At 40.2% G+C, this 13358-nt stretch overlaps 1 protein-coding gene across 3 annotated transcripts; it reads right to left on the bottom strand.

Moving 5' to 3' along the window:
- Positions 1-743: 743 nt before the first annotated feature.
- On the bottom strand, positions 744-10486 carry cUnh6orf136 (chromosome Un C6orf136 homolog). 3 transcript variants are annotated; one of them, XM_080863564.1, is made up of 7 exons: positions 10257-10482; positions 8519-8738; positions 4851-5495; positions 2173-2261; positions 1872-2072; positions 1426-1495; positions 744-1030 (listed from the first exon to the last, which is right to left on the bottom strand). In XM_080863564.1, exons 2-7 carry the CDS (start codon positions 8615-8617, stop codon positions 887-889), a joined length of 1248 nt encoding a protein of 415 aa, XP_080719690.1. In that variant the 5' UTR covers positions 8618-8738; positions 10257-10482; the 3' UTR covers positions 744-886. The 3 variants fall into 3 exon arrangements, with proteins under 3 accessions (XP_080719690.1, XP_080719689.1, XP_080719691.1); XM_080863563.1 differs by having other exon boundaries at positions 8519-8735; positions 10257-10481; XM_080863565.1 differs by lacking the exon at positions 8519-8738 and having other exon boundaries at positions 10257-10486.
- Between the last annotated feature and the right edge of the window lie 2872 nt (positions 10487-13358).

Below are 13358 nucleotides of genomic sequence, written 5' to 3'. Positions count from 1 at the left end.
CTAGGTGCATGGTCACCAAAGGAGGTGGTGTAGCTAATCTGAGCTCCACCAGTAACAGCATCTCTAGTTCCTTTTTGCAATTTTTTAATTCACCATTAATTGAGTTGTAACATCCTGTTTAACAGTAAGAAGCCCAAATCTGATGCTCACTCTGTAGTGAGCTCAAGGTCTTCTCCCTCTTCTGCTTTCTAGCTCCAATTCCTAACATGTGAAATAACAGTATATGTGTGTATGTGTATCATTTTATTCCTACATCTCCTAGACTTGCTGCATAGAGGCAAGCAGACACAATCCACTGTTAATGACCGAAAACCTTTGTAGACAAATCATTTATAGCGAAGTCAAACTTGTGCTGATCCAAAAAGGCAGCTCTCTTAACTGTTTAAGATTGTTGTGCCACTCATTCAAATATGCCAACAAGCCGGTTACCACAACTGAACGGGCAGCTAGTTGATCCAAAAAGCAGATTTCAATACATACGTATATAGTATAAAAATCTCAAAGGTTACATTTACACAAAAGTGCACCATATGAAAGGTGTGGTACAGCAGCCACCAGTAGTATTTCAGACTCTGTTACTCCAGAGTGACAAAATATGTTCTTATTCCTGCTGCTCTGCTGTCAACAAACATCTGCACTGTTGACCACTTCAATACTCAGAGTAAAAAGCTGATTGACTTTTTTGGTGGTATAAATATCTGAACAATTCCCTGATCTAGCATTAGAAAAGGAGAAGCAGAAGAAAGACTTGATGTTGTTTTAATTCAGGGACAAGAATATTTTTGAACAGCAAGCATAACTTTCAGTTTTCATGTGAAGACCACTTTAGCTTTTCAGGGTCACATGGCTATAGAGACACTGGTTTTCCACTAATGCTTGTTCTGGGTCAGTTTCTGCTCTGTCGCAGTGATGACAGAAGCAGGGGTAACAAATTGAGAGCAGGTCGGTGTTCCTGCACTCCCAGTGCCACCAGAACCCCGGTCAAGAGGGAAGTTACTCTGGGCAGGACGGGGGGCTGAGCTGGCATCACCTGCAGGAAAGAGAACAACAAATATAACATATCCACACATATCACAGCAGGTCTCACTATCATCATGTTAATCTGACCTTTCACTGCTTTCTATCCAACATTCATGCTGATGAACGTCTTTAACTGACCGCCTGTCTATGTTCTCGATCTATGCCAATACTGACAGTGATGAGAGGCTGAAGACGCTGGTGTGTTTTAAAGCACACTAAGGTTAAAGCGGGTTAAAAGAAGTACTTGTTGCCTGGTCAGAAAGTTTATCAGCAGTGGTGCTGGGAAAACTGCACCCAACAAGAAATCTTTCTCAATCTGGCAGACAATCGTTGGGAGTAGTTATTCTATAGCACTGAAGGCGTTTTGCTGTGGGTGCTCTGGCAAAAAGCTGTTAGCTTCCTTACCTTCTCAACTTTGTGACAGTGAATAAATCCATCATGTCCCATGTAGAATGTAGAGAACGCATCATAGGACCTATGTGTAAGAGATGACATTTGGATTAAGGTTGGACAAAATATGCACCCATTTTTATGTACAAGTGTGAACGGAAGAATCAGTTATTCATGAGTCTTAATGTTTTTAATCTTACAAACATGATAGTGTTTATAGCGGACATTGCAACCTGTCTGAAAATCTGTTTCCTCTTTCCAAAAACACTCAATTCAAAAACAAGGAAACGTTAATTATATACGTAACACCAAAAGGCGAGTATATCAGAACAGTAATCTATTTTATGGAAAGATTACTTCATTACATTTTTGGGAGCTTTAAAATAACACACCGAGACAGAAATCGCCAAATCCACTTAACCTTGTAACTCCCGTGCACCCAGTTCTGGATGTGCTGTTACCTGTACAGGTGCGATTTGTCTTTGCGATAGAAGCGCAGCAGCAGAGAGTGGAAAGGAAGCCCTCTGATCCTCCAGCGAGCCTTAATGGTCCCGTCCTCTATGTGTTTGGTAAGCTTCAGTACATCCAGTCGAGCTTCAGCGTAGTAGCACAGACACAGCAGGCGCCACAGCGAGAGCGTGAGCCGGTACATCACACGGCCTCTACACCAACACACGCAGTCAGACACACTTATCAAGAGTTTGGTCAAAGGATAAGAGTTTCTTATAACGCATCACCATCACGCTAGACAAGCACATTCACCTGGTCTTGATATTTATGAGGCCGTTGATGAATTCCACATCGTTTGAGTACATGGAGTAGTCGTGGTTTGTCATAAAGAATCTTGGAAGCTGCAAAACAAACAGATGAAGATCAGTTTCAAAGTTTAGGTGCTGATTTTAAAGACAAACACTTCAACAAGATATTCTCCAATTCTATTCGTTTAAGTCTAAAAACAGAGTTTGGTTTTACAATAAGCAGGCTGCAGTTTGTGAGGAAAATGAAGAAGGTGAAGCGTATAGAGTTGTTTCAATGCTCACAGCAGTGGCAAGTAAAGCTGCTGCTGCTGCGCCCCCCCCTAAAAAAAGAGTTTTTTCCATATCCGTGTCCCCTGTACTCCATCTGATATCAGAAAATGTGTGTTCTTGTGTTTGTTTTTTGTTATTCATTTGCCCTTTCGTGCTATGGAAACAATGTGGATACAGTGTGGAAACTATTATAAAATGTCTTAATTCTTCAAACATTAAAAAACAAAACAAAAACACAAAAGTGTGTTCAAATGATCCTGGTGGTGTTAAATTGCAAAGCCGATTATTCACCATGTGATCCGAAATTGTAAATTTCAGGTAAACATGTCCGATCTGATCATGGAAAAATGAAGATACTTGATTTGTTTTCATCATCAAAACATTTGTATACAAATGTAAAATATCAACATTGTAATGGATTTTATGGTAACAGGCTGTCCCAAAAACCTGTCCTTGGAGCAAATGTACTTTTCAATGATTGTGTAAAGTCATCATACTTTTTATGGTGGTTTTGTGCAAAAATGAATAAAACATTTTACCTGAAGCTGAGTAAATCCTATCATGTGGATAGCTGCTACATTTGCAGTGGTTTTAAAATAGAATTTCTTGGTTTGCAGTATTGTCACTGTTGAGGTGTAGCAGGATAATAGTGATAAGACTTTATTATGAACAAACAGCTACATTTCTAAATACTGCATGAGATGCATTTATAAGATGAAAAATTATTTTGTGATGATTTGATGATATTTCTGATCTGTGAACAAAAGTACAAACGAGTATTGTAGTTGTCATTAATTAATTTTACACTATTGTTACACTGCCTTGAGATACAACTCGCTGTCACTGCTTGTTATGCCCTTTGGACCACACAAGGGGAAAGAGACAACAGGTTGTTCCTCTAAGTCACACAAGCACACAATTTTGTTCCTATTGAATAAAGCGTGCCCCACTGTCACATCTAGACCTATGGTGGAGTGTGTTCAAGGATAAATTATTAAATGCACACACAGGTAAACTGCTGAGTGCCATTACTGTCTTGAGAGGAGGCTACAAAGGATGCTGTAAAGTCTTCATGCATGTCCAATCATCCCAAAAAGTTGAATCTGTTCATCTGGACGTAGCTTTTTCAGTCACTTGGATGAGTGACGTGTTTAGTGCCCTGCACATGTACTTTGTTAACCAGCTGTCACAACCTGCCACTAGATGGGCCCACGACACAAGTTTTGGGGACTCACAGGACGCCTTAAACACAGGAGACTGACACTTTTCTCTCTCTACAGATAGAGATGGCCAACACTCACAACTTCAGACTAGTTGCTAAAAACAATATAACAGGGCTCCCGGCTTCAGTTTACTGTCACTCCCCCTAATTTCCTGGAAAAATGCATTCTCTGTAGAGATGTAGACTCGATTTGCATTCTTCAGGAGAAAATTCACTTGCTGTCAGAAAAAAACTATGTATGTAGTGCTCTGTGAACAGAGTAAAGCAGCTATCACTGCAGATATTTTTTGGTTACCAGTTTGGGGGGCCGGGGAGCTACTGGTTTACATCAATTAGCCAGAAGGATGCATATTTTTCATCTCTATCCCACTCCCAGGAGATAAGAGGTTTGTTTTTCAGGGCATCTGTGCAGAGTGTTACCGTCCCTGCAACATGTAACTTTAACGCTATTGAAAATGCTTGGGGCGTCCTCCACTTGCTGCCTCGACTGTAAATGTAACTGGAGGTGGTTGACAAACGGTGTAACAATAAGGGACACGTTCTGTGTCTGGTGTTGGTGTGATTTTATTATTCTTACAGGATCTGACTGACAGGGTAAAGGGTCTGGGGACAAAACAGTACCCCTTGATGTGCCATTTTATGAAAGGCTCCTCCCCGTCTCCAGGGAGACCAGACACCCCCTAGAGATTTAACAGTGGTGTTGGATGCAGGAGGGAGCAGCATCCTGGGGTTATCAGTCCAGTCCACACCCCTCACTTTGTGCAGTTTGACAGGCAGAATGAGATCAGTGCTTCTGAGGATTACACCGGGAAGCGAATCATAGTGACCATTTCACTCATGCTGCTGGGGTTATGCAAGTAACCTAAAGTTACTGACAATAATTAATTAATTAATCATTCGTAAGCCATACGCTTTATCACAAAGAGAATGCAAAATAATCTGTATTTCAGTGCACAAGTTGGATTAACTTATATACCTCAAGCCTCAAGTGTACAGTCCAAGTTATATATGTGTATTAAACAGTCAGTACAGACTGTAGTACTAAATGCTTTGAATAGTCAATAAGAGTATGAGACTATTTAAATGTGTCTGTTTATATTTCAGGAAGAGACTGATTGCCAGGCAAGCGTTGAGTCAGATACAGCTGTCAACATAACCAATGACAGCTATCATACTGTAGTGGTTCTTACCTCTATCCTCAGCCTTTCATACACCAGGGCCAGTTTTTCCTCTCCTTCCCTGTCGCTCTCAATATGCTCCCCCTCTGCTCTGCCTGTATGGCTACACAGCGATACAGAGGGCAGCTCCACCGCCTTCTTGTCAAGTCCGCTGTCCTGGCTGTATTTTAGCACACTGTTAGGCACCAAGTGTGTGCCAGGGCAATGAAAGCAGTAAAACTTGGAGCCAGACATGAATGGTGCAGGACATCCCTCAGTTTCAAACAGGCTTCTGAAGCAGCCGTGTTCTCTCTTTACAGCATCAGTGTCGCTACGTTTGAAGGTCACTACGTTAATGTCATCCTCTCTGCTACCATCCACTGTGGTCAGTGGAAACAAGAACTCTGAAGACGTGAGGGGCCTTCCCATTTTGTTGTGACCAAACAGAGGGATCTCCAGAAGGGTGTGGAGGCCATGTGACTCGCCCTGTCGCACCAGCACACAAACACTGAGAGAGTCCTCCCAATCCTCCTCGCCGTAGCGCAGCATTTGAGGCTGGCTCGCATGATGTATTGGGTTAGACAGCACCGGCTGCCTAAAGTTCTGATATCTCAGGCTGTTGGGTGGGGCCAGGGCCCATGCTGCACTGCTCAGGGGGCGGGTCTGGCAATCCACCACCTAAAGAAGCAACAAGGACTTGGTGTTATTATTGTAAGCATATAGAACGTGATATTCCATTTTAATAGCGGTCTGAGATTTTGAGTTAGATTAGATTGTAAACAGTTTAATCTCTCAGTATATCCTTGGTTTTTCCATTTTTACTTACACACATTTATTCTGGATTGGAGAGCAAATTGGGATTAGTATCTTGCCCAAGGACATTTGACATGCAGACTGGAGCAGCAGGAATTCAACCACCAACCTTCTGATAAGTAGATGACCTGCTCTAGCTTGTGAGCCACAGCCACCCTAAACATGGAGCTAAACAAGCTCCAAAAACTTTAAAAAGCTGTCATATATTGGATTTATGTATAATACCTGCTTAGAGTAGGGCTCCATGGTGTAAATTAGCATTATGTGTATAAAGCATAGCTTTATACACATAATGAATGAATCTGTAACTGATTGATTGAAATGTGTGTCACATGAGCACAGAGCCAATCGAATACTTATTTCTCTCTGTGACATGTAAATCAGTTTATACCCTTTATTAACTGTTATTAATGTAGTTTTCCTGGATTTGTGGCCCATGTTTTGTCTCTAAAAAGTAGAGACTGTTCACTTCTTTGTAAGCAGTGTTGGTCAAGTTACTTGAAAAAGTAATCAGTAACTAATTACTGATTACTTCCCCCAAAAAGTAATCCCGTTACTTTACTGATTACTTATTTTCAAAAGTAATTAATTACTTAGTTACTTAGTTACTTTTTAAAAACACGATTTACAACCTGAAGAGGTGATAAAGCGATATCTCTTTCAGCCCAATTCTACTATTTCTGCATAATCCATCATACAAAATGTAATCAAATGGAAAAGTCTCTTTTTTTAAACTTGTTTTATCAGTTTTAATCTTTTAACTTTATGCATCAAGCAAAAATTTAATTATATGCACCATTCTCTGACTGGAAGAAATTAGTTTAACATTTAAACCTATTTTCTGCACATTCCAGCACATAAAATATTTTTTGTGTTTACACTCAGTCTTTCAAATAGATGCAAGTAAAACACAGCAGAAAATAAATAAAGTCAAAGACTCAGCGGTCCTGTTGCTCTATTTTCACCTGTAAAGCAGGAGCAGGGTAGGCGGAGGTTTACCCTGGTGCAGGTGTGCCGTGGTCAGTGGAAGAATCCGCGAGTTTCTCTGTGAGTTTCCCATTACGTCGTAGCTACTCGGTGCTTGTTGGAAGTTTAGGGTTTTTTCGCTGTAAAAAGAAGTTTTCTTCCCACGCACAGCGGACACGAATGTTTTTGTCACTTTTTATGGAATCAAACTCAAAGTAAGGTCAGTACTTCCACGCTTTAAACGCTGCACGCTCATACTCTCTCCACACTCGATATATGATCCATTGTTGATCTGCACACAGCTGTTGTCACCAACGGCGCACTCGCTTACGTCACTGTCATGAGACATTCTCGCAAAAAATCACGGTTTTAGTAACGCAGTAACGCAGCGTTCCTACTGGAAATCTAATTACCGTTTTTGCAATAGTAATCCCTTACTTTACTTGTTACTTGAAAAAAGTAATCAGATTACAGTAACGCCCATCTCTGTTTGTAAGTGAGAAAATGAGAAATTCAGATCAGACCATTATTTCCTCCACTGCAGCGTCTCGCTGTGCCTGACTGGACACATCTGCCTGTCAGCTTTATTCAGCACATCTCACTTTCCCATCAGCTCAGTGTCAAGCAACTGATGAGCAGCACCTGTTTTATAATAAGTTTTACAACCTTTGTGCAGTGACTGATCATGACGTTTTACTTTCTGGTTGCCATTTCTTTTGCACTTTACCCTAGTGAGTTCACCGTGACTCATCTGTCATAATACAACCTTTTGTAGTAATAAAATGTAAACGGAATGCAATTCATCCTGGGGAGGATGTGATTGTTTACTTTGTACGTTCCTACGCTGCTAAACATTGACATAAAAAGTTGTGTGAAGACTTAATAACCTAAGTGTTGGAGCTAGCCTAGCTGGTTCCCACTAATTCAAGTATAACTCTTGAAGGGTGTCCAAGAAGTAAGACTTCTTTGTGACAGAAGTATGTGAAGCCTGCAATCAGCCTTTTCCATGTCCAACATTGAGTTTGCTTTTTACCTGGACAGACAACGATGAAACCTGAACACATACCTGTTCTAGAACAGAGAACAGCTGCATCTCTGCCCAAAAATATACTCTTATTAGAACTCACGTTGTTTCTATAGGTTAGTTAAAAACCTATTAAAAAAAACTCTATGCAGCAAAAATGATCTGCAGGTCTGCATCATATTATGATTTAGTGCTATACATAAACTAAATTGAATTTAACAGTGAAAATTGACAGCAACCATAAAGCTACAGGTCCAACTGTGAACTTTGTCAACCAGTTAATGCAAAGAAATCTCTTTAAAAAACAGACAGACGGGATCGGCATTCATTGATAGCATTATTTTCAGGATACTGAGTACTAAATTCCACCTTCTTAACTACTTATTCAGTTTAGGGTCATGGGGTCACGCCCCTTTTCACTTTCATCTATGTCTGTTTACATCTAAATTAACACACAGTTCAGAGGACTGTACTACGAAACAGGACTTGGGCTCATCGAGGTAGCTTCAGGGTTAATCCTGGGTTTTAGTAGCATGAAGATGTTTTACTTCTTACCGAGGTCCATCGGTTTATGCTGCAGAGTTTACCTGCTCCAGAAATAGTTATGCTGGAGACTTGAGATCAGCAGGTATGAAATCACTGCCTACTGAACAATCAAATTCCTGTAAAATATTATTTCCAGAAGATTTCTCTTGGACCTTAAGTAATTAAAAAAATGTTTCACAGGGAACCTATTTGTATTTGTGGACCTTGAATGAAATTTTCACACATGCTTTTCTAGGTATGTTCAATTGTTTTGTAGTACAGGTCTAAGTAAAACAAACTATTAACAGCCTAAAATAACTGGAATACTGGAGTATTTGTCAACTGATGCATAACAAGAAATCCAGTAAATTACCTGTCTGACACTCCAGCTCCATTTTTGGATGGGCTGCCTTCTCCCGTGGCTGCGGATACAACCCACCCAGAAGGCCACGCCTCCTCTGCTCACAGACATTCACCACAGGGTCAGGGCAACCCCGGTCACCCGATGACCATCACCCACAGCACAGACAACAGCACAAAGACTTTACGACTGGAAGATTCCCAACTACTCCAGAGGCCCTCTACCTCATCTACTTGAGACCACAGAAGAGAGAATAGATCGAGTTAGCTGTTCACACGGCTACATGACATAATTACAACAGAGATATTAACCTGCTGACAAAATGATTAGTTGATTATCAAGCAAAAAATGCAAAGGCAGTTTTCTATGTTTTCACTGTAATTCGTACCCGAAACGTGAAACATTATCAGTGTCTGATAACCAAATGATTTTTTAATCAACTGACTACACTGATATGATATATTTGCTAAAAAGTTAATATTGGCTAACATTTTGTTCAGTCTGGTGCAATAAGAGCTTAATAAATACAAAAGCTGTGCTGCACCTTCTTTTCTAAAAAACGGCTGAATGATATTTTGTCCACCTAACAGATGCAAGTCTTATAGCTCTGTTTTTGGCACCACCAGCTCCTGAATGCTTGGCTAGGTCCTGCAGCTTCTCTGACAGTTAGCACTGCACCACACACTAGTTATTCCAAAAAGCTGCATCAGTACAGCAGGGAGTGCAGAGGACACTGGCAGAGGATTCGTCTCAGCTTTTGCTGCAGCACCTCATTTGGCTTTTACAAATCAGGCAATCACTCTGTAACGTTTTACTGGTCACATGATTCATCTTAAAAACAAATATGCTTTGTTAAATCAATAATTTTATGTAAGCTCCGACATTTGCATGTATTAGGAAGATTTTGTGTGATAATAAATCTTGTGGTGTTTGTGCAGCAAGATAACACAAATGCTACAGTTCAGGCATTCAACTGAAGGTTCTCTCGGACTGCCAGGAGCACGGGACCTGAAGCACACCTCACGTTTATAATCAGAAACTCCATGGTGACAGCTGGCATCCAGTGAAACACGTGAACACAGGCCTCTTCCTTACAACTTCAAATGCACTACAGCCAAAATGAACAGAGCAGTCTCAACCGCTCCTTTAAGTTCAGTTGCATATCTTCCAGCTGACAGCGGCTTTTGAGTGGACGCTTCTTAGGTCATAACTCGTAAAAGGAAATTATTGGGTTATAGCATTTAACAAAAAAGTTTAAAAACAGCATTGCTAAAAATTTCAGGACTATTTTGTTTTAGACTGTCACACAATCCAATTACTGCAGTACAAATTGTTGTTTTAAATAACTTGGAAAAATGAATGTTTACATTTTTTTTATATTCTCCGGAGGTTAAATGGGGCACAGCTGCGTTTTAACTTGTCAGACATCCCTGTATGGTCACATCCGGATTTTCTCCGAAACTATCGCAACATAAACCATATATGTATCCCTACAACGCTGATATTAACTCGGAGATTTCAGCTAGTGCTGGTTACATGCAGTGACAGTCAAATAATAGCAGTTAGCTTTCAATGCTAACTAGTCAACAGCTAGCAATGAGCTAGCCACCGGTTTGGAAAAGAGCCTCATGTTATCTTTTCCAGACGAAGTCCCTGGTCCGTCCAAATGTTGTAAGTCTCCGGTTAGATTGTGTACAACAGTCGCCGCAGAATCAATTAACAAACTAGTAACATTCCGCTGGTAACTTACACAAATGTCATTCCAACCCTGTAAGTGTCCTTGCCCGGCCAAACACACCTCACGCAGCCAGTCGTGATGCTGCTTTCAGGTCTATTGGAAAAACGGCCACTGGCTCAAAGCGCCACAAACGATCAAACAATGCGGCATAAAAAATGTCACGTATAGCGTCTACACTTTCAGTCGCGTTAACTAAAGAAAATTCCTCTTGTTTGTGGTTTGTTTTTCTCTCTGACTTATAAAAAAGTGTTTAAAACACAAGTAGCTTCCACATCATGTGACGTTTTAGTTTCTGAATCTAAAAAAATGTATGACTGTAGAAAGCACTGGTAGGAGGCCGCGAGTACACCCGCTCTTAAAATCGATATCAGTATTTTTACAGTTATATTTATAACTGTAAAACATATAACTATAGTTATATTTCATTTTTTAAATTGTTAAAATCTCTTTATCATTATATGTGACACAGTGGCTTGTATAATAGTTTTGCTACACAGCATTCCTCCCATCATCTAAGTGGAAGCTCACATTCAAAAGACATTTATGACGTAAAAAAAATGTGTTTTAACTAAACATTTCTTAATAAATGGCAGCAATACATTGTCGCAGAAGGCTTTGCTCGACTTTTCCTGTCAAGACTCCAGTCCAGTAGGTGGAGGTAATGCTCATTTAAGCTGGTTTACTGCTCTCCAATAAACCCAGGAAAAGTAGTTTGTTTGTTTTTTGTTGTTGTTGTTTTCAAAAAAAAAAAAAAAAAAAAAGGAACAAGACCAACAACAAGACCTCAGTTCTACATATATGTGTGTTGGTGGCCGCTTGATACCAGGAGTCCCTGAACAGGTTCACAGGACAGTAGAGGACAAGGCCTTATTCCAGAAAACATGTTCATCAAATTCTGAGTTTAAAAATAAACTCTGAATAACTCTTAGATCAGCTAAGATCTAACCAGAATAACAGAACAGCTGGCTGGATGTTTGGGAGTTTTGATTTTAGCTGATCAGACTTAGTTCAGTCACCTCTAAATTAAGAGCATCCCCGAGCAGAGAAAGAAAGCCATTGCCAACACTAATATGTTGTATGATTCCTATGATTCACTAATATGAATCCTAATTTTACATTTGAATTTAAATCTAATTATTGAGCTGTAATCTGAGAGGGACCAGAGGTAGGTGACAGAAAGTGAAAAAATCTGGAGGAAGAGATCAGACACTGTGATGTCAGTTACCTCCAGACTCCAGCGTGGATCTGTCCTCAAGCCTTTTTATGATGATGATGATAATAATAACAACAACAACAACAATAATAATAATTTAAAAAGTTTTTGCCCATTTAATTTTTTTATAATTCCAATAATAATAATAAAGAACTCCATTATTTCTGCTATCAATGGATAAAAACTGTTAAAGATAGAAAACCTCAGCTTTGATGTTCCCATTGTCAGCGTTTATAATTGAATCTAATATCAGCCTTTACTGATGATGGCTACCTGACAGTCAGGGGAGCTTTTTAGGTCTAATAGGTGTACAGTTTTATTATAAAAGGCAAACATATCACAAATGTCTGAACTTTTACAGATTTTGGATACTTCAGTGTCAGTCACAGTATATTTCAGTAAGACAAGGTGGAAACTGCTCCTACATCAATAAAGGCTGGTGTATTGATGTCACAGTGTTAGGAAAGTCATGTAGCCCTCCCCTACAGGCTTTTCTTTTAAATTCCAAACTTCGCCAAGGGAGTTCTCCTCATTCATTCTGGTCAGTGTTTACATCCCACCACAAACCTGCGTGTCAGAGGCTCAAAACCAGCTCACTGACCAGATAACTGACATGGAGAAAAACACCAGGTTGACAGGTAAGTGAGGAGAACTATGCTGTTGTAACATGCAGTGCAGCAAGAATCTCAGCAGCACTGAACAAGGTGCACCACTGAAACATTTACACCACTAATTTTCTCTGCCAGTTTATTCCATGACAGCTTTTAAAGTTACAAAAATAGGGATTATACTTAGATTCAAAGCATCTTCACCATTGTGAAGAACCACAAGGAAGACCTGGACAGTTTACGACAGTATATTGACAAATGTTTCAAGTATGTTGTTATGGGGAAACCAGATAAGAAGATCCCTACTAACTCTTGTAGCAAAGAAATGCCTTCCTCAAAACAGCTTCTCTATAAAACAGCAATATGGTGGACATTCTGACATCCATAGAGAAAGAACTGTCCAGCTTTGCACACACCTAGCCCTCCTGGAAATCCTGCATAAAGATTTTCAGGCACCACGTGAGTCTGAGGAGTCCAGCCAACAGCAGGTGGTAGAGCAGGTTATCTACTGATCGGAAGGTTGGTCGTTTGATTCCTGTCTTCCCCTAGTCTGCATGCCAAATATCCTTGGGCAAGATATTAACCCCAAATTGCTCTCCGATGCGTCCATCGGAGTATGAATGTGTGTGAATGTTACTTAGAAAGCACTTAGATCAATGTGCTTGTGCGAATGGGTGAGAATGGGTGAATGCACAAGTTGTGTAAAGCGCTTTGAGTGCTCAGAAGAGTAGAAAAGCGCTAAATAAGAACCAGTCCTTTTACCATTACCATTTAACAGTCACTGTCAGAAACACTGCCCTCAGAGAGTCAGGCAAACAATAGACCATTTTGAACAGAAGGAGCCGGTGAAGAGGGGAGCCGAGAGGAGCAGACTTCAAGGTGAACAGTGAGTTTCCTAAAGAGATCCTGGAGCGACATAAGGTCCTGTTCCTGATCCGAAAGTTAATCCAAGGAGGCTCCCTACCTGGCATCATGGTTTTACGTCACCAGGCAGCTTTATCATGACCAAAACACCACACCATGGCTATACCTTATTTTAATTAATTTTGGATTTGGTTCATTCTTCATAAATTGGATCAAAACACTATACAGCTCTCTAAACGCATCGGCTACGACTAATGATCTTATTTCCCAAAGCTTCAATCTACAGAGGGGCACAAGACAGGGCTGTCTGCTTCCCCCCTCACTTTTTTTTTTTTAAATCAAACCACTAGCAGGAGCAATCTGCCAAAAATGTAGATAGTAAAGGAAATTAACTGAAAATATAGACCATAAGATAAACCGATATGCTGA

The sequence above is a fragment of the Rhamphochromis sp. 'chilingali' genome (assembly GCF_963969265.1).
Source record: "Rhamphochromis sp. 'chilingali' genome assembly, chromosome: 17".
Classification (NCBI taxonomy): domain Eukaryota; kingdom Metazoa; phylum Chordata; class Actinopteri; order Cichliformes; family Cichlidae; genus Rhamphochromis; species Rhamphochromis sp. 'chilingali'.
This window is presented reverse-complemented; position numbering and strand designations above follow the sequence as displayed.